Consider the following 25,699-nt stretch of genomic DNA (forward strand, 5'->3'; position numbering starts at 1 on the left):
CAATGTTTATGCTGGGTAAAACGACATAATTTCCAAACTATGCATAAAAAAAATATCTTGCCAAATTTACAGCCTTCTCATATCTCACCTCTTCTGTTTCAAAGTGCTCTTTCATACCCAAGATTTGTATTCTGTTTATTACAGTCTAATTTCTCTTAATATTTTTAGGATAAGAGAAAAGGTTTAAAAAACATCATCATCATGTTTTCTTTTGTTCCTGCATTATTTTCCAAGTAACTCAAAATTGTTTGCAAATATTCATCCTCATAGAGGTACTGGAGAAAAAATTATCCTGGATTGACAAACTAAGGCAAAAATAACTTTTGAAACATTTACACACTTATACAAGGTCAATGTTTATCCTCCTGCTTTGCCAGATATAACACATTTCCATTTTAAGTTCTCTTTCTTTAGAAAAATTAAATTCCATGAGCTTTTCTAGCTTATGCCCACAGGTTCCTCTGGCCATCTTTCTACTTGGTATTAAGTAATCACCAAAATTGTCTTAATATCATAATGTCATATATATCTTTTTACCTTTATTAAACTTTTTCAAATACCAATCACATTTTTGAGGCATTCATTTCTCTGCATTTCCATAAATTTTAAACTTTGGATCTTTGTAATTTGCATAGTTTTTATCAGCTGTTTCTTATAACATTTTGCCATGAAGCATTCGTGCATCTTTTTCCTACATATTTAGAGCCATCTTTTGACTATGCTCCCTTCTATGCCTTGAAACTCCCATATCCTGGCACAGTGGCTGCATTAAGCAAGTTATATATTCTCCCTACTTCTCCATCACAGTATGAAGTTATTTTCTTAAACTCAAAATATCCTTTTCATGACCCACATCACCCACAAAAAATCTCAAGCATAAAGATGAAACTGAATATTTCTCTTACACCATTTTTTAAAATATTTATTTATTTATTTTATTTGGCTGCGCTGGGTCTTAGTTGCGGCACGTGGGATCTTTGTTGTGGCATGCGGGACCTTTAGTTGCAGCACGTGGACTCTTAGTTGCAGCATGCATGTGGGATCTAGTTCCTTGACCAGGGATCGAACCTGGGCCCCCTGCATTGGGAGCGTGGAGTCTTAACCACTGGACCACCAGGGAGGTCCCCTCTTACACCTTTTATCAACATTACAACACAAGTCTCTAAAGTTATTACTTCCATCCCTCTCTTATGGTTACTGAATTTACTGATATGACAGTTAGTCTCAACTTAAATGTCATCTCTCTATTTAGACTTGTCCAGATCTATCCAAGAGGGTCAAACCATAGGAGGAGGTCAAACCACTTTCAGAGAACTACCCCTATTTCGCATGGTTTTACTTTTCATTTTGCTTATCTCTGAAACATAAGCCATAATATTAACAGTTCTTTATTCAATTTTGATTCCTTTTATGTATCTCTTAGCTGCTTCCTTAGCTTCATAACTCTGTTAGTGGTAAACTTAAATTCCGTCATCACTGAAGAACTGGATTTTTGAAGCATTGCTACATTTTTCTTTGTTACCACTGTCATATTGCTGTGAATGCCACAATATTGCTTTTTTTAAAAAATTTATTTATTTTATTTATTTTTGGCTGCGTTGGGTCTTCATTGCTGGGCACAGGCTTCTCACTGCAATGGCTTCTCCTGTTGTGGAGCACGGGTTCCAGGTGCGCGGGCTTCAGTAGTTGTGGCACGAGGGCTCAGTAGTTGTGGCTTGCAGGTACTAGAGTGCAGGCTCAGTAGTTGTGGTGCACGGGCTTAGTTGCTCCGCGGCATGTGGGATCTTCCCAGACCAGGGCTCGAACCCGTGTCCCCTGCACTGGCAGGCAGATTCTTAACCACTGCGCCACCAGGGAAGTCCCCACAATATTGCTTTTGAATTCAGTTTCCTGGGGCTGACTTATAAATGTCCTCTGTTCCATTGGCCTGGAAATCAGATACATGTTTTCTTTTATAGGATCTATTGCCACTGTATACTGCAAATTATTGCCTGTGGATCTGTGTTTTACAATCTACCCAACCGAATGTGAAACTAGTGAAGAGTTGGCAAAATATATCAATATAGTGCACTGTATAAGAAAATGTGTTTCTAATCATTTTATGCCTACCCACACTGACTTACAGTGCTCATATTGGTATATTTTCCCATTTAATCCAAGTCCTCTGCTACTTACTGAGGGCCCATGAAGCCCACACAATTGAACTACACAAATTGGGGATAGAAAAAAGAGGCATAAATCGTATTCTGTCCTCGGCAAATATATAATCTCCACAGAGGCAGGACAGAGAATGCTCCAGTATTGGAATACAAACAAAACAAAACTCTTCTTCCTAATCTTCTAAAAGTAGCCTATGAGCATTCTTTGATTAAGTACTTGCCAATTTGATTATCTGCAAGTGATTTTTGAGATTATGTATACAACAGTGGCATACAACAAGTAACAATATGCAATTTAGTTGAAGAATGATTCTATAACTTAGTATCAACATTGGAATCTCAATATACTTTTGTTGTTCTCTATTGAGAGTGCATATGTTTTTTGATGGAAAATTTTGGTATAACTGTAGTGAAATTAACATTTTGGGAGTGAAGAAAATCTCTACACATGTCCTTTGAAAATCTCAACATACCATACTCTTTTTCTTTTCTCATACACCCCTTCTCTGTCAGTTTTTTTAAACATAATTTCCTCAAAATGAATCAATATGCATGAAGGGACTAACTCTGCAACCGTTTTACTTGGTGAGCGACAAACATCATGACAATATGCCACATTACGTGTGAGGGCTGGGGACCCGAAGATTAATCAGACATTGTCCCTGCCCTGGAGGAACTCCCTGTCTTATGAGCCAGTGTTGTCTGTCTGGGGTGAGGGGAGGCTGGCATTAATCACTCTTACACTGCTCCCTTTTAATGCCTGATATTATAATTCTGTGTGGAATTTCGAAGACCTTTCATGCCCGTAGTTTGTAAGAAAAAGTTCATATTTTTGAGACTAGGGAAAAGTATTCTCATTCTACCTATTTGCAATCAAACATCTTCCTTTGATAACTTGGTTTCCTCTGCACAGGACAATGTTTATGGATTTTTTTTCCCCAAAGTCTTTTAAAACATGACACATGTTAGACTTCAGTTCATAACTCTATCCCTTGGTCAGCTTTCTTTTCATCTCTAGTTTCATTTTTCCACTTGTCCTCACGGTCAACCTCTTCCCACAAGTCTTCAAACATTATTAACCTTCTCATACACCATGTTTCTATTTTAGCACTTGCATCATGCCCTCCTTAGTGACTACAGTATTGGATAGATGTTGCTGAAGTCTACAGGGCAGTGGGCAGGACATGTTTAAAAGTAAGACTACCAGCAGAGTATAGCCTCCTGAACAAAGAGTAAACTCATTACAAATGATGTATAATAGGTTTGTATTTATATACAGTTTAAAAGGTCTTGAAAAACTCTGAAGTGAAAAATGATGCTAGTGGGCAGTTCTATCATGAAATTTGTCTGATGTACTCTGAAAACAAGGGCTATATACCTGGGACTGCGAGAGAAGAGTGTAACCAGATTTGGGTGCAGGAAGCCCATCAGTGATCTTTATTGTTATAACTACTATACAAAGTTTAATCCATGGTTGTATATCGCAGATGTGAATCTGTTTTGTACCACAACTCAGAATTCACTTTCCCTTAGAAATAATGTTACAGGTGGTGGTGGGTATTCCACCCAGTTCTCTGTTGGGGAATGAAAGGCTTATTCCCCTAAGTGCTGCAGACACATGTCCCGGGGCAGGTAGAATAACAGCCCCCAGAGATGGTCACTTTCTAATCCCCGGAACCTGTGAATATGTTACCTTCCATGCAACGGAACTTTGCAGAGGTGATTAAGTTAAGGGTGTTGCAATGGGAAGATTACCCTGGATTTTCCAGGTGGGCCCAATTCAATCACAAGCACCCTTAAAAGAAGGAGGCAAGAGTGTCAGGAGTCACAGGAAGAGATGTGATAACAGAAGCAGAGGTCAGAGAGGGAGAGAGATTGGAACATACTACTGAAGGCACGCAGAATATGTCACCCTAAGATATGCCATTTTGGCACACTGATTATTTAGAATTAAAGTTACTTGGGAAACAGCCAGTACAAGAAGGACACTTTGACCCTCCTGTGTCCCCCCTAAAAGTGGAAAATAAATCTCCCATGTGAAAGGTACCCTCCCTGCACCAGAGGATGGAAGGCATGCTTATCACCAGATATAGGGAATTCAGGGCCAAGAAGGCTGTACAAACAAGCCTTGTTACTTCTTCACTCACTTATGATTCCAAGCCCAAACCACTTTGTTTTGTCAATTCTTCACAAAGTTATTGTTTCTTTGTCTAAGAGGTATAAAAGCTTCCTACTCTGGTGACTTCTTTGACTCTCATATTTTTATGGGACTCTCATACATAAAAATTAAATTTGTTTTTCTCCTGTTCATCTGTCTTATGGCAATTTAATTATTAGACTAGCCAAAGAACCTAGAAGGGAAGAAGAGAAAAATTTTCCATCCCTATGCTACGTGGCCAGCTTTGAAGATGGAGGAAGGGGCCACAAGCCAAGGAAGCCAGGAGGTCTCTAAAAGCTAGAAAAGGCAAGGAAAGGGATTCTCCGCTCCAGCATACAGAAGGAGCACAGCCCTGCTGCCTCATTTTAGACTTCTGAGACTATAACTCCTCAATGCTTACAATTTGAGAAGTCCTACTAATAGGAATCCTGTTTAACTTTGTTGAGAATCTCCCAAAGTATTTAACCATAGACATTTTAAGGATTATTTTTTAAACATTCTTTAGAATAACTGTTCATGGAACCTACTTTAGGAAATAATGGTTTAAGGATTTATGCTATGGATGATGCCATCTGGAAGGGATGCAGACATTCTTGGATACATTTAGTGAGACTGAAATTCCATCCACTGTCTCCACTCAGTGAATTATTACCAAGTGTCTGTTATGGCTTTACGTTGAGATACGTATTGGGATGAGGGAAGAAGGGATGAGATATAAAGACATAAAGAAAATATCACTGGGACTTCCCTGGTGGTCCAGTGGGTAAGATTCCATGCTCCCAATGCAGCGGGCCCAGGTTCGATCCCTGGTCGGGGAACTAGATCCCGCATACAAGCCACAACTAAGAAGTCCACAGGCCGCAACTAAGAAGCCCCCATGCCTCAGTGAAGATCCCTTGTGCCGCAACTAAGACCCAGCACAGCCAAAATAAATAAATATTTAAAATATATATATATATATCACTGTCTCCACAGGAAGTGTCATTTAGTAGGGGGTATGAGATATTTACCAAAAAATTATAAACCAGGTAGAAAATGTTAGGTTTTGCGTGTGTATGGGTGGAGGAAGGGATGATGGTACAGTGAGCTGCTGTGTATGTTTGGAGGACAAAAAAAAGAAGCACTTCTGGAAAGACGGGGAGCTGTCAGAGAATGAATTATGGAAGGTCTGACATGAATTTGAAGTCCTTTAAGGACAGCTAGGCTGATGAAAGGAAGAACAAGAGAGAAGAGGGGGAGCCCGGGTGAGCAACCTTAGCTGTTACAGGCACTACCCAACTCAAGAACGACATGGGGAAGGCAAGACAAGCCTAGCTAAGCCACATCCTTACCTGTGCAATAATCAGAATTATAAATCGGGGTTCTAGTTCTAGGAAATTCTTAAGTCCCACAAAACACCAAAATTTATCACAAATAAATGAAAAAAAAAAGTGATAGAGGTTCTTAAAAGACTTGCGTATATATAACCAAATGTTTAATATAAAATTTAAGTCTGTCTTAAATGTTCCTTTTGGGGATATTTTTCCACATGGGAAGGACTTTCTGAGGCTTCTTAAAATATATGCCAGTCAAGTTTAGACTAAAGGTGCTTTTTCCTTCTTCTGGTAAATCTTCCGGTGGTAAGTATAGCTCTCCTCATTGTTCCCTGGGCCTCTAAACTTCTAAACTTCAGTTCAGGATGACAGTCATCTATTTCAAAAAGTTTCAATGTCAATTCTCCGTGCATGGAAGACTTTGCTTTAATAGTAAACAGTAGAGAAGGCGCATTTCTGTGCTGATGTTAGCTTCCTGTTTAGCGTGGATTTTAGGCTCTTTGGGAGTAGAAACTGTCTCCCCGTTGGTTCTTTGTAAGCCTCCGCTGCAGAGGAGCTGCAGCCGTCCTGTACATGTTTGCTACAATGGTGAGAGGCTCATAGAAGTGAAATCTTGGCTCCAACTCGGACTCGTTTAGGAAACAAAATTTTGAATTTTTAAAACTTATTTCAATAAGGAAAAGTAAGATTAAAGCAAGTGGCGTTTTAGGGGTGAGGAAGTCAGCAGAGCTTTTTTTAGGTGGGGGAGGGGCTTTAGCCCCTAGAAGAAACAAGCCTGTCACTTTCTGGAAAGATGCCTATTCTGTCCCAGGGCTATATCCAAAGCAAATCAAGCAGAATCATTTACTTCCTGAAATTTCATTAAAGAAGGAAAGGGCAGGATTTAGAGGATCAAAGAGCCCCTCCCAAGAAACATATTCACATAGGTGTGACCTCTGGAGATTGTGTGCTCCCCTTGTTTGTCTGGCAAACACCTTCTCATCTTTCAAGACGGCTCCAATGACACCTCTGGGAGGCCCTCTGGTTCCCTTTGGCAGTTGTTTACTCTGCCCTTTGTGCTTCCAGGCATTCTGTGCAAAAACTCTCTCAAATATCACTAATCGCATTTTATCCGGTTATCTGTTTACATATCTGAATTCAATTCAATAAAGTTCTGCTAGGGCAATGTTAGATTCAAAGGCTCAAAGGCAGGAAGGACTCTGGCCTTTAGAAGCTACTTCCTACCATAGGTGACAGACAAATATACAACTGCCTAGAGTTCTCTGTAATAGTAGAGGAACAGAAGGCAATGGAGAGAAAAGAGGAAGGAGGGGGTGACCCGGATCTCCTGGGTGGCAGGATCTAATTTCATATCCTTAGCCCTTAGCACAAGGCCTGGTGCATAACAAGTTCCATACATGTTAATGAAGGGAGGGAGATGGGGAGAGAGGAGAGAAGGAGGGAGCAAGGGAGGGAGGGAGGGAGGGAGAGAAGGGAGGGGAATCAACAAAAATGCCCCACCGCACCCCAGTCACTGCTGTACGCTGTCAAATCCATCAGTTACTCTAAAGTGGTATTTTCAGGCTCCTGGAAGAGATATTTCAGAGCAGACAGTTGATGATTCAATTTTACCTAGCACATAAATCAGTACATGATAATCACCAACTGAGGGAGACAAGTCATAATTTGTCCCATATTTAACTGTCATCCCACAGAGCATGTTAATAACACTCCCAGGGGGTCTACGGAAAAGAAACTTGCATTCACTAAACCACTAGCACTACACCAATTATTTCTTGGATTCTGCATTATTAGATCAGAAGGCTCTTTTGTTCCCACAAAAGGATTTAGCTAGGATTTCCGTCCCCTTAGGACCTTGTTTGCCATCCAGTTCCCCATTTCTCTGCCAGCTTCATCTGTGCAACTCATCTTGGGTTACCTCTGGCAGATGGAGAGAGGAATCTAATTGCAAGCCTCTGCTGTCTGCATCCCAAAGCCCTCCCCCAACAGCCTCTATTTCATCAGGAAGAGAAGGGAGGACAGAGGATGAGCAGCCTCCCTAAGAGAGGAGAGTGTAAAGTATTTCTCAAATTTTCGTCTTCAACGGCTGGTATCATTTTACTCCCTGAGGGGAGACTATGCTTTGTTGTTTAGGCCAGCCACATAATCTCCAGTATCCCGATGCCACAATATCAATTACAGGTTCATTTGGATAATGGGATAAATTGGTGTCCAGACTGCTAGACAAGACATAAATTGGAGGTGGTGGGGCGCGGCGGAGGGGAGGGGATGCTGGAGGGGATTGAGGATATAAGTGAAATACGGTAAAGTCAAATTCTTCGTATCCTTGCAAATTAAGTAGCTTAATTCTGAACTGTTACTTGTCTCATGAAGAGAAGCTCACCAGCAACCAAAGTGAAGCAGATATTCCTGAAGAGGTTTTCTTAGGTCCTAAGTAGAGAGATATTAATTCTCCCATAGCACCCCAGCTCTCCCAGTGTAATGCTAAGAGCAGACAGGAAAAATAAATGACTTGTAATTTAAAATACATGTGTTACCAGACACAGAAAGTCACGTATCGTAAGATTCCATTTACATGAAATAGCTAGAACAGGTAAACTCATAGAGACAGAAAGCAGATTGGTGGTTTCCAAGGGTTGAGGAGAGGGAGAAACGTGGAGTAACTGCTTAATGGGTGTGGTGTTTTATTTGGGGGTCATGAACACATTTGGGGACGAGACACAGGTGGTGGTGTACAATCTGGTGAATGTACTAAGCGCCACTGAATAGTTCAGTGAAAGTGGTTAATTTTACGTTGTGTGCATTTCACCTGAATAAAAAATAGATATTTTATAATGAGATGTTTTCTAATTAATGGCCTATTTCTCATTGCTTAACAATCTACCTGGAAACAGGGAGGGTTTTATTTCCTTCCATAGTGAAAAGAGGGATTAAATAGGTCTCTAGGTTCTAATATTTGTCACCTTTTGGTTTTTCTTACAGAAAGTCTGGTGTTTTCCCAGAATGTCTGTTGCACAGAAGTAATTCTAACCCACTACCCCTGACTTGCTTGGCCCTGTACCATCAGCAGCAGTGACCGGTGCGGCTGGAGAATCACAAGTGGATGGGGTGCACCAGTGTTCACTAGCCCCTGTGCCCCCTGCCGGCCCGTGTGACCCAGCTGTGCTCTGGGGAATGCCCTTCTGTGGTGGTGACATCAGACAAAGACTATGGGTCATTTCAATTCAGTACCAAAGCACGAAGAACTTGCTCTTTCCACACACTTTTAGGATCAAAGAAAATCGATTTTAACAAAGAACAGAGGCATCTTTGGAAGAAACTCAGTTTTTTTCCCCTTCTTTTTGATACTAAGAACAACATATGCTGCCACACACAGATCCAAAGCTGTCAGCTGTTAAGTGGAAAGAAAAGCCCAAGAACTTAGGAGGAATAAAAATACTGAGAATAGAGGTAAATAGAAGGGAACTTGAAAAGAAACTGCAAGATTAAGTAACAACAACAAAAAAAATGGCTAACAATCATATTTAGGAAAAGCAGGTATGGGACTGCCCAGTCTTACCCAACACCTTCTGCCTTGTGCCCCACGCCATGCAGTCAAGGCCACAGACTAACAGGCCTCCCAAACCGTCACCCAACCAATTTTCTAAACCACTCAGTTGGTCTCCCGCTCTACTTCTTGATGTAGCTCTAATCTTTCTGGTTTTGCCCTTATGACATTTTTTCCAACCATGGCTCGGTCTCATCTCCTAGACTTAACGCTTAGCTTAGAGCGTTTGGCTTCGTTGACCAAGGTTTAGACATTCTTCTGGGACTCCTGCCTTCGATGGCTTCATGCATTCGGCCTGGCCCAGGGGTGCTGAAACAGAGCCCCCCTAAAACTGAGTTCCTCTGCTGAGTTTATGATTACCCTCTCTATCCAAAACTTTACTTCCTTTCTTTTCCTGAACCTGTTCCCCTTAAGATTGAGAAGTATCAAAGAAAAGGGGAGACTGAAACCGTATACAAGCCCCTGTGTCCCTGTCCTTTAAAGTAAAAGGCTTTTGCTTTAGTCTTCCAGGCCTCCCTTGAGTCTCTAAAGGCTGGCTCAAGAGTTAATGATTATGAAATGTGAAGATGCAGAAACAAAGAATAGCTGTTGGGCCGGGAAACTGGTAACAATTTAGACTATAAATCCAACATATCACAGAATCACCAAACTCCCAGTTCCTTGAAAGATATAGATAAAGGCCTGACACACATTCCTAAGTTGTTTTTACAGGAAGCAGCCCCTACCAGATGAAAACTGTGACCACAAGCACATAGACCCTAGACTGGTTGAAACCAGAAGGCTGATGAAGTTTGAAACTTCATCTTGATGCCAACCAATCTGAGAATTGTCCATGAGCTGATATGTACCCTGAAGCCCCCTCCCTCACACTGCCTTTAAAACCCCTTCCCTAAAAGCCATCAGGGATTTTGGGTCTTTGGAGCATGAGCTGCCTGTTCTCCTTGCCTCGTGCCCTGCAATAAATGCTGTACTTTGCTTCACAACAACCCAGTGTCAGTAGTTGACTTTACTGCGCAAGGGTGAGTGGACCCAGGTTTGGTTCTGTAACAATGTCACTCCTCCCTGTGACTCATGGAAAAGTGTCCAGTTCTGTTTTGGTGTATACTTCCTTTTCTTGGTGTATCCCTCAAGACTAAGCCTAAAATAAGGTTCTAATATTGATTTCAGGCTCACAAATGGCTAGATAAGCTGCATATCAAGAAGAAATGTTTAAATATAATGAGAAAGCAAAATATATTAACTGCTTTCAAAATCCCCTAATTCTATTGCAATATGCCGACTGACTCAGAGAGTCTTATTTTTTCCCTACGTTGTGTGAGAAAAAAACATGTGGTCCTGTCACAAAATGTTCTACACGCCACAGAAACTGTAGCATTATTTTTCTGGAAAAAATCCTAAAAGAGGGAAAAAGCATCTGTTTCCTATGTTTGTCATGCTATGAATGAAATGCAAATGGGGAGTGGGTTATGCAGGGGCATCTATTTTCCCTTTGATAGCAATGCTGAGGTAGAGCATCAATTTTGAGCTATCCTATGGTTAAGCAGCATGGATGAGGACTGCAATGTTGTATGTGTGTAACTCCTGTCTTAAGCTGAGCAATTCCCTGTCACCTCCATCCTGACATCACTGCCACAGCCATGATAAAATTGCACTGATAAAGCCCATGATAAAATCACACTGCCCAGGCTCTTCTGCTTACTGACTCTGACCTTGGGCAAGTCATTTAAGCTTTCGGAGCCTGTTTCTCCACTTTCAAGATGGTAATGGTAATGCCTATTATTTATTATTTAAGGTGCCGTTATGGTGGAATATGTCCCCCCGAAAGATGCATTGAATTCCTAACCCCCCAGTACCTCAGAATGTGACCTTATTTGGAAATAGGGTGATTGCAGATGTCATAGTTAAGATGAAGTCACACTGGAGTAAGTTTGACCCTTAATCCAGTATGTCTGGCGTCCTTATAAGAGGAAGGACAGCCAAGGGGAAGACACAAACACATAGGGAGAATGTCACATGACTGTGGACAGAGAGACTGGAGTGATGCAGCTGCAGGCCGAGGAATGGCAGCCAATGCCAGCCATCACCACAAGCTCCAAAGAGGCCAGGAAGGATGCTCCCCTACATGTCTCTGAAGGAGCACGGCCCTACCTTGCTTTTGGACTTCTAGCCTGCAGAAATGTGAGACAATAAATTTCTGTTGTTTTAAGCCACCCGGTTTGTGGTATTTTGTTACAGCAACACTGGGAAAGTAATACGGTGGATAAAGTGTAATTTACTTACTGTATGTGTGTGTATTTTAATTGCGGAGGAAAGACACTTAGAATAAACCAGATAGACAAGAAGAAAACATGGTAACTTTTCTTATGTATCTAAACCAAGGAAATGACATTATTTCCTCTGGAGCTGACATTGCTACTCTCCTTCCCACCCACTCTACTCTAGCTCACTGGCCTCCTGGCTGTGCCTGCGACATCTGACCATGTTTCCTCCTTAGGGACTTTGCATCAGCTGCATCTCTGCTGGGAACACACCAGGGCTAACCCCCAAATTCCTGTCATTCCTCAATAAGGCAGACCCTGCCACTCCATTTAACCCTGCAATCTGCCTTCCCACCCACCCAGCATATTTCCAATTCCCTTTACTTGGCTCTACTTTTTTCTTTTTTCCATATTCTTACTGACTTCTAATGGCCTAGTAATTTATTTAATTCTCTATTGCGTGCATTATTATCTGTCTCCCTCTGTGATAGAACAAGCTCCAGGAGGGCAGGGATCTTCACCTGTTTTGTTCATTGATGAGAACAAGCATCTAGAACAGTACCTAGTTCATAAGAGGTGCTCAACAAAGATTTTTTTAAATCCATCATTTATTTTTAATTAGCCACTTTATAATTATAGAAGCTGTACGTGTGCATCAAAAAACATTAGAAAAAATTAAAAACTTCAAATTCCCTCCATCCAATAATATCTCCCCAATCATGACAAACCAAAATGGTTTTTATCTCCTTTTAAGTGATTCCCTAAGGAATCCTGTCTCTTGAGGAAAAATGTCATGATAGGAATAACACCCATCTTCCAAGGCTTGGTATGTGGATTAAACGAAACAATACTTAATACAATGCTTGTTGTAACAACTAACACAGGTTGTTGTTATTTTCTCTCCTTTGATCTTGTCCTTAACTTCCACCCTTCCCCCCCCCAACTTTCAGAAAGTAGGTGACAGATATCTGCAGCAAAAAGAATGGTGTGATGTTGTTCTTACAGGGGGGCAGGTGGGGAATGCCTTCCACTCCCGGCACTCAGGACAAAGCCCCCAAATTCACAGTACCAAGCTCTACGGTCCAAACGCACCATGAGACACAAGGCCACCAACTATTCCATAGAATTTTACAACAGCAACCATTAACAGTAATTAACAATAAACAATAACAATTACACTTTTATATTACACTCTCCCATTTGCAAAGCATTTTCATATGAAATTTTCTTTTGTAGATAAAAGAACTGAAGCTCTGAGAATTTACATGATTTATCCAAGTTTACACAGCTGGTAAGGAAAAAGACTGGGAATTAAATCTAGAACTAGAAGATCATCAGTGACAAGGATCTTTTAACTTGCTATTTAGTGAAATGTGTACTATCCATTTTGAGTCCCACTCACAATAAATGAAATATTATTTAGTATTTTCTTTGTAAGCTACTTCCTTCCCCATCCTCTAAACAAATGACTTACCTCTCTGAATAGCCACACGGCCTTTCCTTGTTAGAGAGCTCTCCTCCAAAATTTGCTTCTTGTAAAAAGGAGACTTCACCCTCAGTGGTACGTGTGCCAGGAAGTAGAGTACATTGTTGAGAAAGCCTGGGAATCACTGGTCTTGTGAACTGTTGAGAAAAAAACAAAACATCAAGAGCTTTATATCATCAGTTCTCTCCGGGGACACCTTTAAAATAAATCTCTCTTCCATTCTTTGGCAGAAGTCATTACAAAAGAGGTTTTTTGTTTTTGTTTTTGTTTTTTTTGAGGTTTCCAATTAGGTTTAGTAATATATTTTTTAATGAATTTATTTATTATTTAATTATATTTGGCTGCGTTGGGTCTTAGTTGCTGCGCACAGGCTTTCTCTAGTTGTGGCGAGCGGGGGCTACTCTTCGTTGTGGTGCGTGGGCTTCTCATTGCAGTGGCTTCTCTTGTTGCGGAGCACGGGCTCTAGGTGCGCGGGCTTCAGCAGTTGTGGCACGTGGACTCAGTAGGTGTGGCTTGTGGGCTCTAGAGCGCAGAATCAGTAGTCATGGCGCATGGGCTTAGTTGCTCCGCGGTATGTGGGATCTTCCCGGACCAGGGCTTGAACCCGTGTCCCCTGCAATGGCAGGTGGATTCTTAACCACTGTGCCACCAGGGAAGTCCTAGGTTTAGTAATATTAAATTTGCATTCCTTAGCTTAAATTTATTCTAGGGCCTTCAAAGCATTTATTATAAACTGTTCCCACTTTTGAAGGGACTGAAAGAATCACAGTCATGACTACTGAGGCTCCCATCCTTCCTATATACAGAATTCTCACATTTATTTTTCATGGTAATCTAAAATTCAAGGAGCTAGAAGACACAAAGTCAACCTATCAGAGAAGTAAAAGCAGTAATCATTAGATTATTTCCTCCCCCAGAGGTAATAAGGCACCTTTTTATTCAAATACCAACCACTGTGTTAACTAGGTTAATGGGCTCCCCACGGGTAGGGCACCCACTATCCCTTCTAAACACATGAAATGAAAACCATGATGTAATGACTGTAACTTTTAACTGGAAAGGAGGTGGGAAGTGTCCAGGAAACAACCCCAGATTCAAATATGCCCTTTGCAAAGCCCAGGAAAAGAAGACAACATTCTGGGGCAATGATACAGGAAGAAATCACTTCAATTGTCAGGATGACAATGGCTACTGGGCCCGTTTGAGGAGTTCACAGTGTGGGCTTAGAGAAGGATTCCCAGTCATGGCTATGAGGGACGAGCTTGTATCAGACCAACTTCCACTGACCACAGCTAGAAAAGCTAGATAAAATTATTTTTAAAATCTATTTGAAGGTACTCGAGTGCTACCATGGCAGCCAGGACATGAGAGGATGTCCTGAGAGGACAAGATCTTAGGGAGAAGGGAAATAAAAATGAGGCAAGTCATCATACTACTTTTCCTCTCAAGAAATCTACTGATCTTTAAGAGGCACAGGGCAAAACTGCTGAGAAGCCAAGCAGAAAGCAGCTGTTTAGAGGCCTGCTTTTGGCAGGTTCACAAGGCTGAGGAGACTCCAAAGAGAAGGGAAGTCCAGAGAAGCAAGCTCAACATTCTGCCTCTCTAAGCATTCGGTCATTGATAAACGACGTAACCCAAGCAGAAGACAGCAGCTAAGCGGCTGAGGAGTTAAACAGAGCATCTGACAGTTTCATGATGCTGGAGGAATGAAAATTAGACTTCAGGGCCCACCAAAAAAGGAAGAGCCCAGGTAAATAACCCATGCTTTCAGTTAGGACCCCTTAAAGGGCTACATCCTAGGATGAAGGCCTTAAAAATACTGGAACTGAGCCTCAAATCAGTTCAGTCCCTCATTAAAGAGGTCTGCCTTGCTCTAACTGCCTATCAGAAGCAAAAGCCAGACTCTGGAGAAAGACACCATCATCCACAGTCTCTATGATTCGTTATACATAATGTCCTGCGTTCAATCAACAATTACTAGGCATACCAGGACATAGGCTTAAGAGAAAAAGAGACAATGAAAACAGACCCAGAGGTGACCCAGATAAAGTCATGGCATATGGTCTTTAAAATACTTATGATTAATATATTCAAAATTGTAAAGATTATAAAATATTTTAACACACTTCTCTCAGCAACTCACAAAACAAGCAAAAAAAAAAGTAAGGACACAAAAGATTGGAACAACACAATTAACAAACTCAACCTTAGTAAGTTTATTTAGAATACTGCACTCAGCAACTGATTACGTAGTGTTTAATGTACACACATTAACATTTATGGAAATTAACCACATGGATCATAAAAGTTTCAAGAAATTTCAACAAATGGAAACCAGAGTACTTTTTTGAACCTATTATTTAGAAGTAATATAGATTCACAGGAAACTGCAAAAACAGTATCATTTTTTAAATTGAAGTAAAATTTACATACAGTAAAATAGACTGGCTTTAAGTGTACAATTTTATACATTTTGATAGAGAAATCCAACTGTGTAATCGCCAACAAAATACAAATATGGAACATTTCCATCACTCCAGAAAGTTCCCTCAGGTGCCTTTTAGTCGATCCCCACATCCCAGAGGCAAGCACTGTTCTCATTACTATTACCACAGATTAGTTTTGCCTGTTCTTGAACTTCATAAAAAATGGGCTGTAGTATGTACTCTTTTGTGTCTGGCTTTATTTACTCAGCATAATGTCTCTGAGATTCATCTACACTGTTGAGTGTCTCAAGAGTTCACTCTTCTTTATTGCTAAGCAATAAATAGTCCATTGTATGAAAATACCACAACTTTTTAATATATTCCCTTATAGATGGATATTTGGTTGTTTCCATTTTAGGGTTATTATGAGTAAAGCTGTTATAAATATTCTTATACAAGCCTTTCTGTGAATATATATTTTCATTCCTCTTGGGTAAATACCTAGGAGTAGAATTGCTAGATTACAGAGTTGGTGAATACTTAACCTTACAAGAAACTGCCATTTTCCCAAAATAGCTGTATCATTTTATACTCCCATCAGTAACACATGAGAGTTCCAGCTTACACAGCCTCATCGACATTTGGTATTGGCAGACTTTTAGTTTGTGCCATTCCAGTGTGAGGTTTTGATATGCATATCTTCTTTGTGCAGTGTCTGTTCAAGTCTTTAGTCCATTTTTTTCAAATTGTGTTTTCTTTTAAATTACTGATTTATAGGAGCTCATTTGATATTCTGATGCCAGTCTGCATCAGGTATATGTATTACTTATATTTTCTCCCAGCCTGTGGTTTGCCTTTTCAATTTCTAACAGTCTTTTGATGAGCAGAAGCTTTTAATGCTGATGAATCCTAACTTACCATTTTTTTCTTTACATTTAGTGCTTTTGGCATCCTTTAAGAAATCTTTGCCTACCTCAAAGCCTAAAAGATATTCACCTACTTTTTTTTTCAAGAAGTTTTACAGTGTTAGCTTTATGTTTATGCCTATGATATATCTCAAATGAATTTTTGTTTGTGGTGTAAGGAAGGGGTAAGAGGTTCATCCCCCCCCACTTATTCCCCTTCATCAAAGCTTAATTGACATATATTACAGTACGTTTTCAATTAAGCTAGAAATCAACACAAAAACGTTAACCAGAGAATTCTCAAATGTTTGAAAATTAAGCAGTACACATCTAAATAGCATGTGACAAAGAAGAAATCACAAGGGTAATTAGAAAAAAATTTTACTTAAGTAATAATAAAATGATGACAAATAAAAAGCAGTGAAATGCAGCTAAGCTATATTTTAAAAGGTCAGAAATCAATAATTTATATATCCATATCAAGGAATTAGAAAAAGAACATAGAAATAAATCCGAAGAAAGAGGGAATAAGCAATAACAATAAGAGCAGAAATAAATGAACTAGATAGAAAACAATGATAACCAGAGAAAAATCAACAAAGGCAAAAAGTTGGTTCTTTGAAAAAGATAAACACTGATTAACCCTTTAGCCAGTCCTCAAAAAGCAGAGCCAAAGCTTCTCACCCCAACTCTATGACCTAAGAATCTTCTCCCTACAACACTGATTTCAGACAGAATAAGTCTCCTCATCTCCCCTACTGTTGGTCCCAAAGACACAAGGTCTATTTTACTTGTAAGAGTTTTGCTTTTATTCTTTACAGAGAAACAAATGGAGAAAAACAAAAATAAACACAAGGACATCGCAAAGCTTCCAGAATTTCGAATATGAGCTCTTTGTCAACAACATTATGAGGTGAAAACAATGTCGACCTGACATTTGATGAGACATCAGCCCCCAAGATGTGAAGCTGTCAATATGAGTATTTGAAATATTGATTTACATCTACTATCATTAGGCGTGAACTTTATTCTAAGTGCCTTAAAAGGGCAACTAACAATACTGTATAGCCAGTGTGATTAGCAAGACATTTTACAATTAAGTCTACAAAATGTGAATACAAATCTATTTTTCACTGACGTTAAGTCACTATGATACTCAATACAACACTCAGTAATAATTATTTTCAAACAAAAGACAACAAGCCACACATCATCTGTGAAATATTTGTTCTCCCTGCCTCTGTAAAAAATGATTTAAATAATACACAAAAATCAACCAATGGTATTAATAATTTACTGATAATTAAATAATGCACAGATGAAAAACTGGCAATCAGTCAAATTCACTCCTTAGTCAATAGGTGAAGAAAATGTTGGTGGAGATCTGAGGAAATAAATATTTAAAAATTACTTGACATGCAAAATTTATCATACTATTGGATGAAATACAGATGTTTCTGTCTCAATAATGAAATTCATAAAGAAGTACTTTTTTAGTAAGCCACTAAAGAAAGAAGTACAGCAGAAGAAATATACGTTCTAATAATAAATGACTTCTTTAATAAAAACAACTGTTTTATGGAGAGCCTGTGACATCGATGGAGTGAAGAAAGGAGTCCAGGAAAAGATAACACCAGCTGTGAAAGGCATTTGTTGCATCATTCAGAGGCAAACTATTACATAAAGGAGGTTGACTCCAGAAAAGCACCAAGTGCGACAGAATGTCAATGGCACGGTTAATTTAGTAGAATCATTGTAAAACCTTGTCATAACATGGGATTGAGCATGAAAATCTTTTATACTACACAGTGGTTCCTTGGTTATTTCACACCACTGCACCAAGAAGACTTGTCAAATTTTAAGTTGACTCACATTTGTTCTTTTCAAGTAGACATGTTCTAAAATATCCTGACTGCTTCAGTGAAAGCAACTGTCAGCTGTATGCTTCAGAAGAGATGTTTTTTGGTGGGGAAAAAAAAAAGAACACGTTTATTCTTTTTTTCCCCTCCAGATTTTCTAAATAGCATTCAGGCTGATAAGTTAGTTGTCATTTACTTTTCTGATAAAGTTGATGCTTTAATAATGAGTGATAAATAACTACTTTTCAAGGAAACTGACTCTAAAAAGAATACTTCGAAAACGGGTGTTTGGAGAGTTTTCCATCAGGTGATTTTGTTGTTGCTGAAAACGATGGAAGTCATCACCTTCAGGAATCATCCTTAAATGATGATTCACACTCTCTTTCTCACACTTCCCACAACGAATTGTCCAGAGCCTAATTTTCTTGTCCAACAACTAACTGATATACCTTTCAAATACATCAAGACCACAACCACTTCTCATCAGCTGCGATGCTCCCAGGCTAGTCCCAGCTACCATCATCTGCCTCCCAGATTACAGCAGCAGCTTCCTCGTTGATCTGCCTGCATATACTCCCCCAGCTCCTTCACTGCACCATTGCCCCCAGCAGCCAGAGTCACTCTATTAACAATCATCTGCTCAAAACCATCTAATGGTTTCTCATATGTCTCAGAGTAAAAGTCAAATTCCCTACAATGGCCTACAAGCCCCTATGTGATTGGTCCATTATACCATTACCTCACTGACAGCATTTCTTCTTCCCCTCTTCTTTACTTACTCCACTCCAGCCCCAACGGTGCTATGACTCAAAGAAGCCAGGCACACGCTGCCTCAGGGCCTTTGCACTGGTCGCTCCCTTTGCCTGTATTATTTCCCCAGATACCTTCCTGCACCTCATGCAGATTTTTACTGAAATATCACTTTCCCATGAGGCCTTCCCTGGCCCCCATCTAAAACACCAACTACTCCCAACACTTCCCATCCCCCTTCATTGCTTTATTTTTCTCTTTAATGTTTATCACCATCTAACATATTTTAACTACACTTGTTTATCTGTTATTGTCCATCTCCCTCTCCCAATGAATGAGGGCAGGAATTTTGTCTGTTGTATGTTCACTGTTCTAGCTCCAAAGTCTAGGACAATGGCTAGCAATAATACTTGAATATGTGAATACCTGAATACTTGATGCTTAAAGAACGAGTAGCTTGTAAAGACCTTCATATCTACACACTTTTAAAAACTTGGAAACAGAATTTTCTAAATCTTCCAAATGAATTTTAATGAGTTTTAACTCTTTGTTAGAAATATAAAAATGTAATACCTTAATAATAATTTGTAAGAATAATTGAATGGCATGGGAAAATAACAATTATTAGCTGAATTGAAACAAAAATCTTGGCATAGTTGTTGAATGTGATTGAAAAATATATATTTTGATTTACTAAGTACAGCCAATGATGTCATTCTTCTATTTGGATCAATACCTCTTTATGAATTATCTTTTTTGGCTATTAAAACTTAATTATCGAAATAAAATGAACTCATAACCACACCATCAAATGTATCACACAGTGTTAAACCAAAACAAAACAAAGCAAAAAATAATGATATGTATTCAGTTACTGTGCTCTCATAAAGCAAAGGGAATTTTTTTGAAATGTTAATCAATAAAATAAAATTTAAAAATTTTATCTTTATCTCACCCTTTAAAAATTTCACTTTCATGAATGTTTTATGATATTCAATATATTCAACACTTATAAACAAACATTTTTTTGTCTGAAGGAAGTGTATCTTCATTTATAGCTTGGAAACCGCTGTGCTAGAGAGTTGGGAAAGAGGAAAGAGGTACATCTTGCCCTAGCTGAGAGAAACAGAAAAATCATCAAATAATTACCACTGTGTTGTAAGTATCATGATAAAAGGTCCTTTATGACTTAGCCTCTGCCCTCCTCTATAGCTTTGTCCCTCACTACTCCCTAAATGACTCCAACTCTACAAAGTTTATGCTCCAGCAACACCTAATTTCTGGTAATTTCTCATGCACAACTCTTGATTCTAGACCGCTGTGCATGGATCTAGGGTTGCCAGGAAAATACAGGATGCCCCATTAAATTTGAACTTCAGATAAACAATAAATAATTTTTGGTGTAGGTATATCTGATGCAATACTGGCATCTCCTGCATTTTATCTGGCAGTTCTATGCCATGGAAACCCACAATTACGGCCCCTAACTCAGGCTGAATTGGAAACGCTTCCTCAAAAAGGTAATACTTTAGATGATACTTGTCTTCCGTTTCCTTTTCTTAGGGTGTACAAACCCTTAAAAGGATAAAACATTGATGGCAATCTAATATTAATAATCTTGGAGGACATCTTTGGCTACTTTATAAGATTTCAGAATAAAAGTGGAGTGAGGAATCTTAACATAATACAGTATCATATTGTATTTGTCAGGATTCATTTACTGCATGTAACAGAAACTGACTTAGGCGAGCCTGAGCGAAAAATTATAGTTATTATAATCTATTATAATTATACTTACATATTTACACAGAACTTTTGGGATAAGTGTACAGATTGGCTGCAGAAAAAAAGTTTAAAACTTGGACCTACAGACCATTTCTTGTATCTGCTTCTCTCCTTGTATCTACTATTTGTTTTTCTCTCTACAGGTCATTTTTGGTACTCTCTAAGGCAGGCAGAAGATGGGTCATGCCACATTTTTTAGATCTCTTCTTTTTAACAGTACAGCTCAGATTAAGGTTAATTCCAATTCAAATTGGACTCTGATTGGGCCCAACTGGGGTCAGTATGATTTACTATAACCTGAGAGTAAGAGTTAAACATTGTGTAAAAATGGGTGCCAGGGAGTCATCCCTGGAGAATGGAGGCCAGGGAGTTGTAATTCCCAAAGAAAAAGGAGTTGACGGTATGGACATTTGGGCGAAACTACAAAAGGGCACCTAGCACATACATCCAAGTGTGGGCTACACACAACATCACGTCCACCACCATCACCCTCCCCATCATCACCTACTGCCATCTACAACTACCACCTCTACCACCGCCTTCACATGGTGCCCATCCTTCTGTCAATCTCCACTCTTTTTATCAAGCCAGGTAATCCTTTCCTGGCTTTAAGGAAGAGGTAAGGCAACTAAAGACTGGGGTCTTTGTTACTGTACATGCCTCCCAGCAAGAGTTTGGCTCCACCAAACCAGCTTCATGGAAGCCCCTGTACTGTGTAGGCAGCAATTTAGAACTCATCTTTCGTCCCACGTTGAACACTTAGGTTTGAACCCCCTCCCCATCTCTATTCATTTCCTTTCTCACATCCTCAGGAGGAACTTTGCAGAACCCTTGTAATGTTAACAGTTTTGTTTGTAATTCAAGAATGACTACATCTGGGTGTTTCCAGACACAAGAACAAAATCAGGAATAATAATGAGGCCATATATATTCAGTACCATACCCTAGGGCCTGACTGTGATCCTTCAGTGGACCCAGAGTATGTATCTCCAGGTAAACTCCTTTGAATAAACTGAAATGTGGACATTTTCCATTTGCCATGGCCATGTGTAGGATGTTTCACAGCCCCTGCTGGCTGTGCGGTCCGCCTCCAAAAAACAAGTGCTAAGAATCAGTTCCCTGTATTTCAAGCTCTTGGTCCAGCAGTCAGGAAGACTGTGTGTCAGGACCACATCTCCAGGATTCCTTTACTTCTGCAAGTCATGATGCCTGTGACCTGCCACTTGAGAACAGATTGTAACAGAGAAACTGCAGCTGAATTTCTTGGAAGGTTTCTGCCTAGACTGGTAACCGTGATGCTGGGTCTGGCCAGGTAGAATTAGGTTTCTGTCTGGGTGGCTTCAGCTTTGCAGGCAGACACAACTTCGAGCAGTGTATTTTCAGCCCATTCTCAATAGCAATTGGCAAGAAAAGCGGTGACACCAGTTTTGGTGACTCTTAGCAGACAGCAGGACCTGGGTAGTGATACTATCCTCCTTTTCCTCCTGTAAGGCCCCCAACCTGACAGCAGGGTGCAGTAGAAATGATCTGGACTTCAGGCCAGGAGAGCCATATTCCAGTCTTGGCTGGATGTGAAATTACATTGTGCAGTTCAAAAAAATTGATATAAATGACCTCTTTCCCTCTCTCCTCCATCTCCATGCACTAGCAGGAGGAAAACAGAAATTCTGCTCCTTCATCTCTCGCTTTCCCAGCCTCTTACCCAAAGGAACTTCTAGGAATGCGCAGGTACAAAAGATACCCCTGGGACTTCCCTGGTGGTGCAGTGGTTAGGAATCCGCCTGCCAATGCAGGGGACGCGGGTTCAAGCCCTGGTCCGGGAAGATCCCACATGCCGCGGAGCAACTAAGCCCGTGTGCCACGACAACTAAGCCTGTGCTCTAGAGCCCGCGAGCCACAACTACTGAGCCCACGTGCCACAACTACTGAAGCCCGTGCGCCTAGAGCCCGTGCTCCGCAACAAGAGAAGCCACCGCAATGAGAAGCCTGCACACCTCAACGAAGAGTAGCCCCCGCTCGCCGCAACTAGAGAAAGCCCACGCTCAGCAACAAAGACCCAACACAGCCAAAAAAAAAAAAAAATAAATATATAAAAAATAAAAAAAAAAAAAAAAAAAGATACCCCTAAAGCTGTGTGGTTGGAGATATAAAAGGGAACAATCTAAAGCCATTAGCACATGGAAACATCTTCACAGAAGTCCTATCCACAAGAGTCAGGCTCAAGGATTGAAATCCACCCTTTCCCCTTCCCAGATCTTATAATTTTCTACTATTCCTCTACACAGAAAACAGTCAGCTAAACTACAAGTTTGGGTGACCTGTAAGGTCGCTGCTACTATTAATGGTCATGAATTAATAGTTTCCCTTTCACTATCTTTTATTTGTCTCAGCATTGTTCTCTCCTTACCCCCCTCCCCCAAATCACTCCTGATCTCACTGTTCTACTCAGATTGTACTTCTGAAAGTCACCAATGACCTCTGAGTCCCAAACAAGTCTGTGCTCAATTCACATTTGTCTCGACACTCACCACCCTCCCATCGACAGCCCTTAATACGTGATGCTGTCAACTGGACATCACTGCTTGAATTTGTCTGTTTCTTTAGGTTCCTTGAAAACTGTCTTCCTGATTGCTTTTAACCTTCCACATACTCTTTTTCCCTTCTACTGATAAATCTTCAAAGCAAAGCAAATATTACACAGTTTTTCTAAGACTAACACTTGTCATTTTACTTTTTCATTTCCGTCATTCTCCATGCCTGGTTAGTTTTTTTTTTTTTTTTTAATCTTATTTCTTTCTTTCCTTGATGCCTCTTTAATCTGTTTTCTCTGTTAATCCAGGCTCTCATCTAGTCACGCCTGACTTGCTCAATATCCCATTATTCAGTTAGTCTGCCTCTGCTATGCCCTAAACATTACTGTCATATTAATTCAGGAAATTCTGCTTGCATTAAGTTACTCCCTTTCTACAAAACACGCAATGACTCCCCGTTATTTATTTCAGAATAAATTTCTAGCTGAGTCTGGCATTCAAGACCCCCTCACCTAAAAACCTGGCCCCGCTTAACCTACCCAACCTATTTTTATTACCTAACATCTACCATCCCCCAGCACAAATTATCTCTTGGACAAATCAGTGTCCTTGCATCTCACAAATATCTAGGATGAGTCTCAACTCTAAGCCTCCCTTACTTTCAATGAGCAGCAGAGAAAAACATTTGCTTTTCTCTGAACCTTCCATTTAACATTCCCACTACCACTGTGATTCATGGTCACCATTTCCAACAGAGCCACAGCACACGCATACCCCCCAGCAAAGAGCTTGCAATCTTCAGGGCTAACTGGATTCTACCAGGAAGTATTACTCCACTCAAACCAGAACGCATGTGATAGGCAGGGAGTGGCAAGCCAAGTGACGAAGCGTCCTCTGTGTTCGTAAAGCAAGTACAAACAGAACCTGAGCATCACAGACTGAACGCATTCAATTCTTTGAAGTAAAGTAGCTCACCAGATAAATACCTCTGCTGGTTGTTTGAATTACAGATGAGTAAACTAATCTGTTTCTTTATTTGTAACTTCTCAGAGGCAACTGTTCAAAAGCACATCTTAAGGAATAAACTGAAATCTCTCTGCTATTTGGTTGGAGAATAAATGGCTATTTATTTCCTATATTCTTAAAGGAAATTCTAGGGTTCAGGCATGAGAGGATAGACTTAGCATGGGATCACGAACTTGTTCACCTGTTCACCAGGTATGGAAGGAAGAGGTTTGAGAGAGATGGCCAACAATCTTTTTGAGAGTACAGTACGTACTACTACTTAAGCTAATGCTAAGCAGCCATGGTTCTTGATCAGATGATAAAAATGATTTATACTTTAGACATAATTCTAAGACAACAATTCTCAAGTGTATAACCCTCTTGGTGGCTCTCCAGAATTTCCAATTCTCCTATTTTCATTTTCCCATCTCTTTTCACCTCGTTTTATCTTGTAAAGTACTTTTTGACTCAACTCAGCTTTGGTCTCCTTTGATGGGATTTGAGAATACAGTAGAGAATCTTCCCTGATTTAGCTACAAAGAAACTTTCTCCCCATTTGTTTGCTCTCTAGCAGTGGGAATAGACTTCCAGTGATCCACCCACACTCCAGCCCCTGATGAATCTTACTCGTTTCAGTAATGCCTCTTTTTGTGGCATTAACATAGGTAGTCTTTAACCCCCCAAAATATGATTATATATATTGGTTTGTAAAGTCAGTCTCTGTTTTATATGTTGGTTTTATATGTTGGCTTGTAAAGCCAGTTGTGAAAATGCTGATGGTCTTTTCCCTATAGAAACCATGTGATAAATGGTTGCTAGGCTCCCAGGCTGGTTTTGTGACTAATTATCCACACCACTGCAGTAGTATGAGAGGGATCCAAAGTCTTTCTGTTTCTGTGTTCCTGAATCCCGTTGATCTCAAGGAGGGTGGGTAAGGATGGTTTCAGCTTCTTCTATGTCTTTCCAGGGATTCTCTGTATATATACTATACATGTGTATGTCCTCAACTCTTTTTCCCTTTCTTTTTTCTTAACACAAAAATTAGATATAATACACGCTGTCCTACATATTTCTATTTTCCCTTAACAACTGAGGCGATTGCATCAGTACAATGTAGATTGGCGTGGTTTTTTTAAATAGCTCTATGGAAACAACATGGCTTACTTAAAAAAATTAAAATATAAAGGTGTTACTAATTTAATAAATTGTATAAAGTAAATTTTAAATTCCATTTTTCACTGTAAAAGCCACCACAAAAGAAAAATCAAGGCATTAAAAAATTATCCACAATCCCACTAAACTATGTTGGTTTAGTTCTTTTAAGATAGTGTTTTTCAAGTCTGGTGGGGCTTCCCTGGTGGCGCAGTAGTTAAGAATCTGCCTGCCAGTGCAGGGGACACAGGTTTGAGCCCTGGTCTGGGAAGATCCCACATGCCACGGAGCAACTAAGCCCATGTGCCACAACTACTGAAGCCCGCGCGCCTAGAGCCCATGCTCCGCAACAAGAGAGGCCACCA

At 40.0% G+C, this 25,699-nt stretch overlaps 1 protein-coding gene across 1 annotated transcript in view; it reads right to left on the reverse strand.

Annotated features, from left to right (window-relative positions):
- LOC118895306 (translation initiation factor IF-2-like) overlaps positions 1–25,699 on the reverse strand; it is a 196,943-nt gene that overhangs the window by 46,471 nt on the left and 124,773 nt on the right. Inside the window, exon 3 of the mRNA XM_036852244.1 lies at positions 12,910–13,058. Within this exon, the coding sequence (XP_036708139.1) occupies positions 12,910–13,058 (149 nt within the window). The remainder of the gene's footprint in view (positions 1–12,909; positions 13,059–25,699) is intronic.

The sequence above is a fragment of the Balaenoptera musculus genome, chromosome 5, assembly GCF_009873245.2.
Source record: "Balaenoptera musculus isolate JJ_BM4_2016_0621 chromosome 5, mBalMus1.pri.v3, whole genome shotgun sequence".
In the NCBI taxonomy this organism is placed as follows: Eukaryota; Metazoa; Chordata; class Mammalia; order Artiodactyla; family Balaenopteridae; genus Balaenoptera; species Balaenoptera musculus.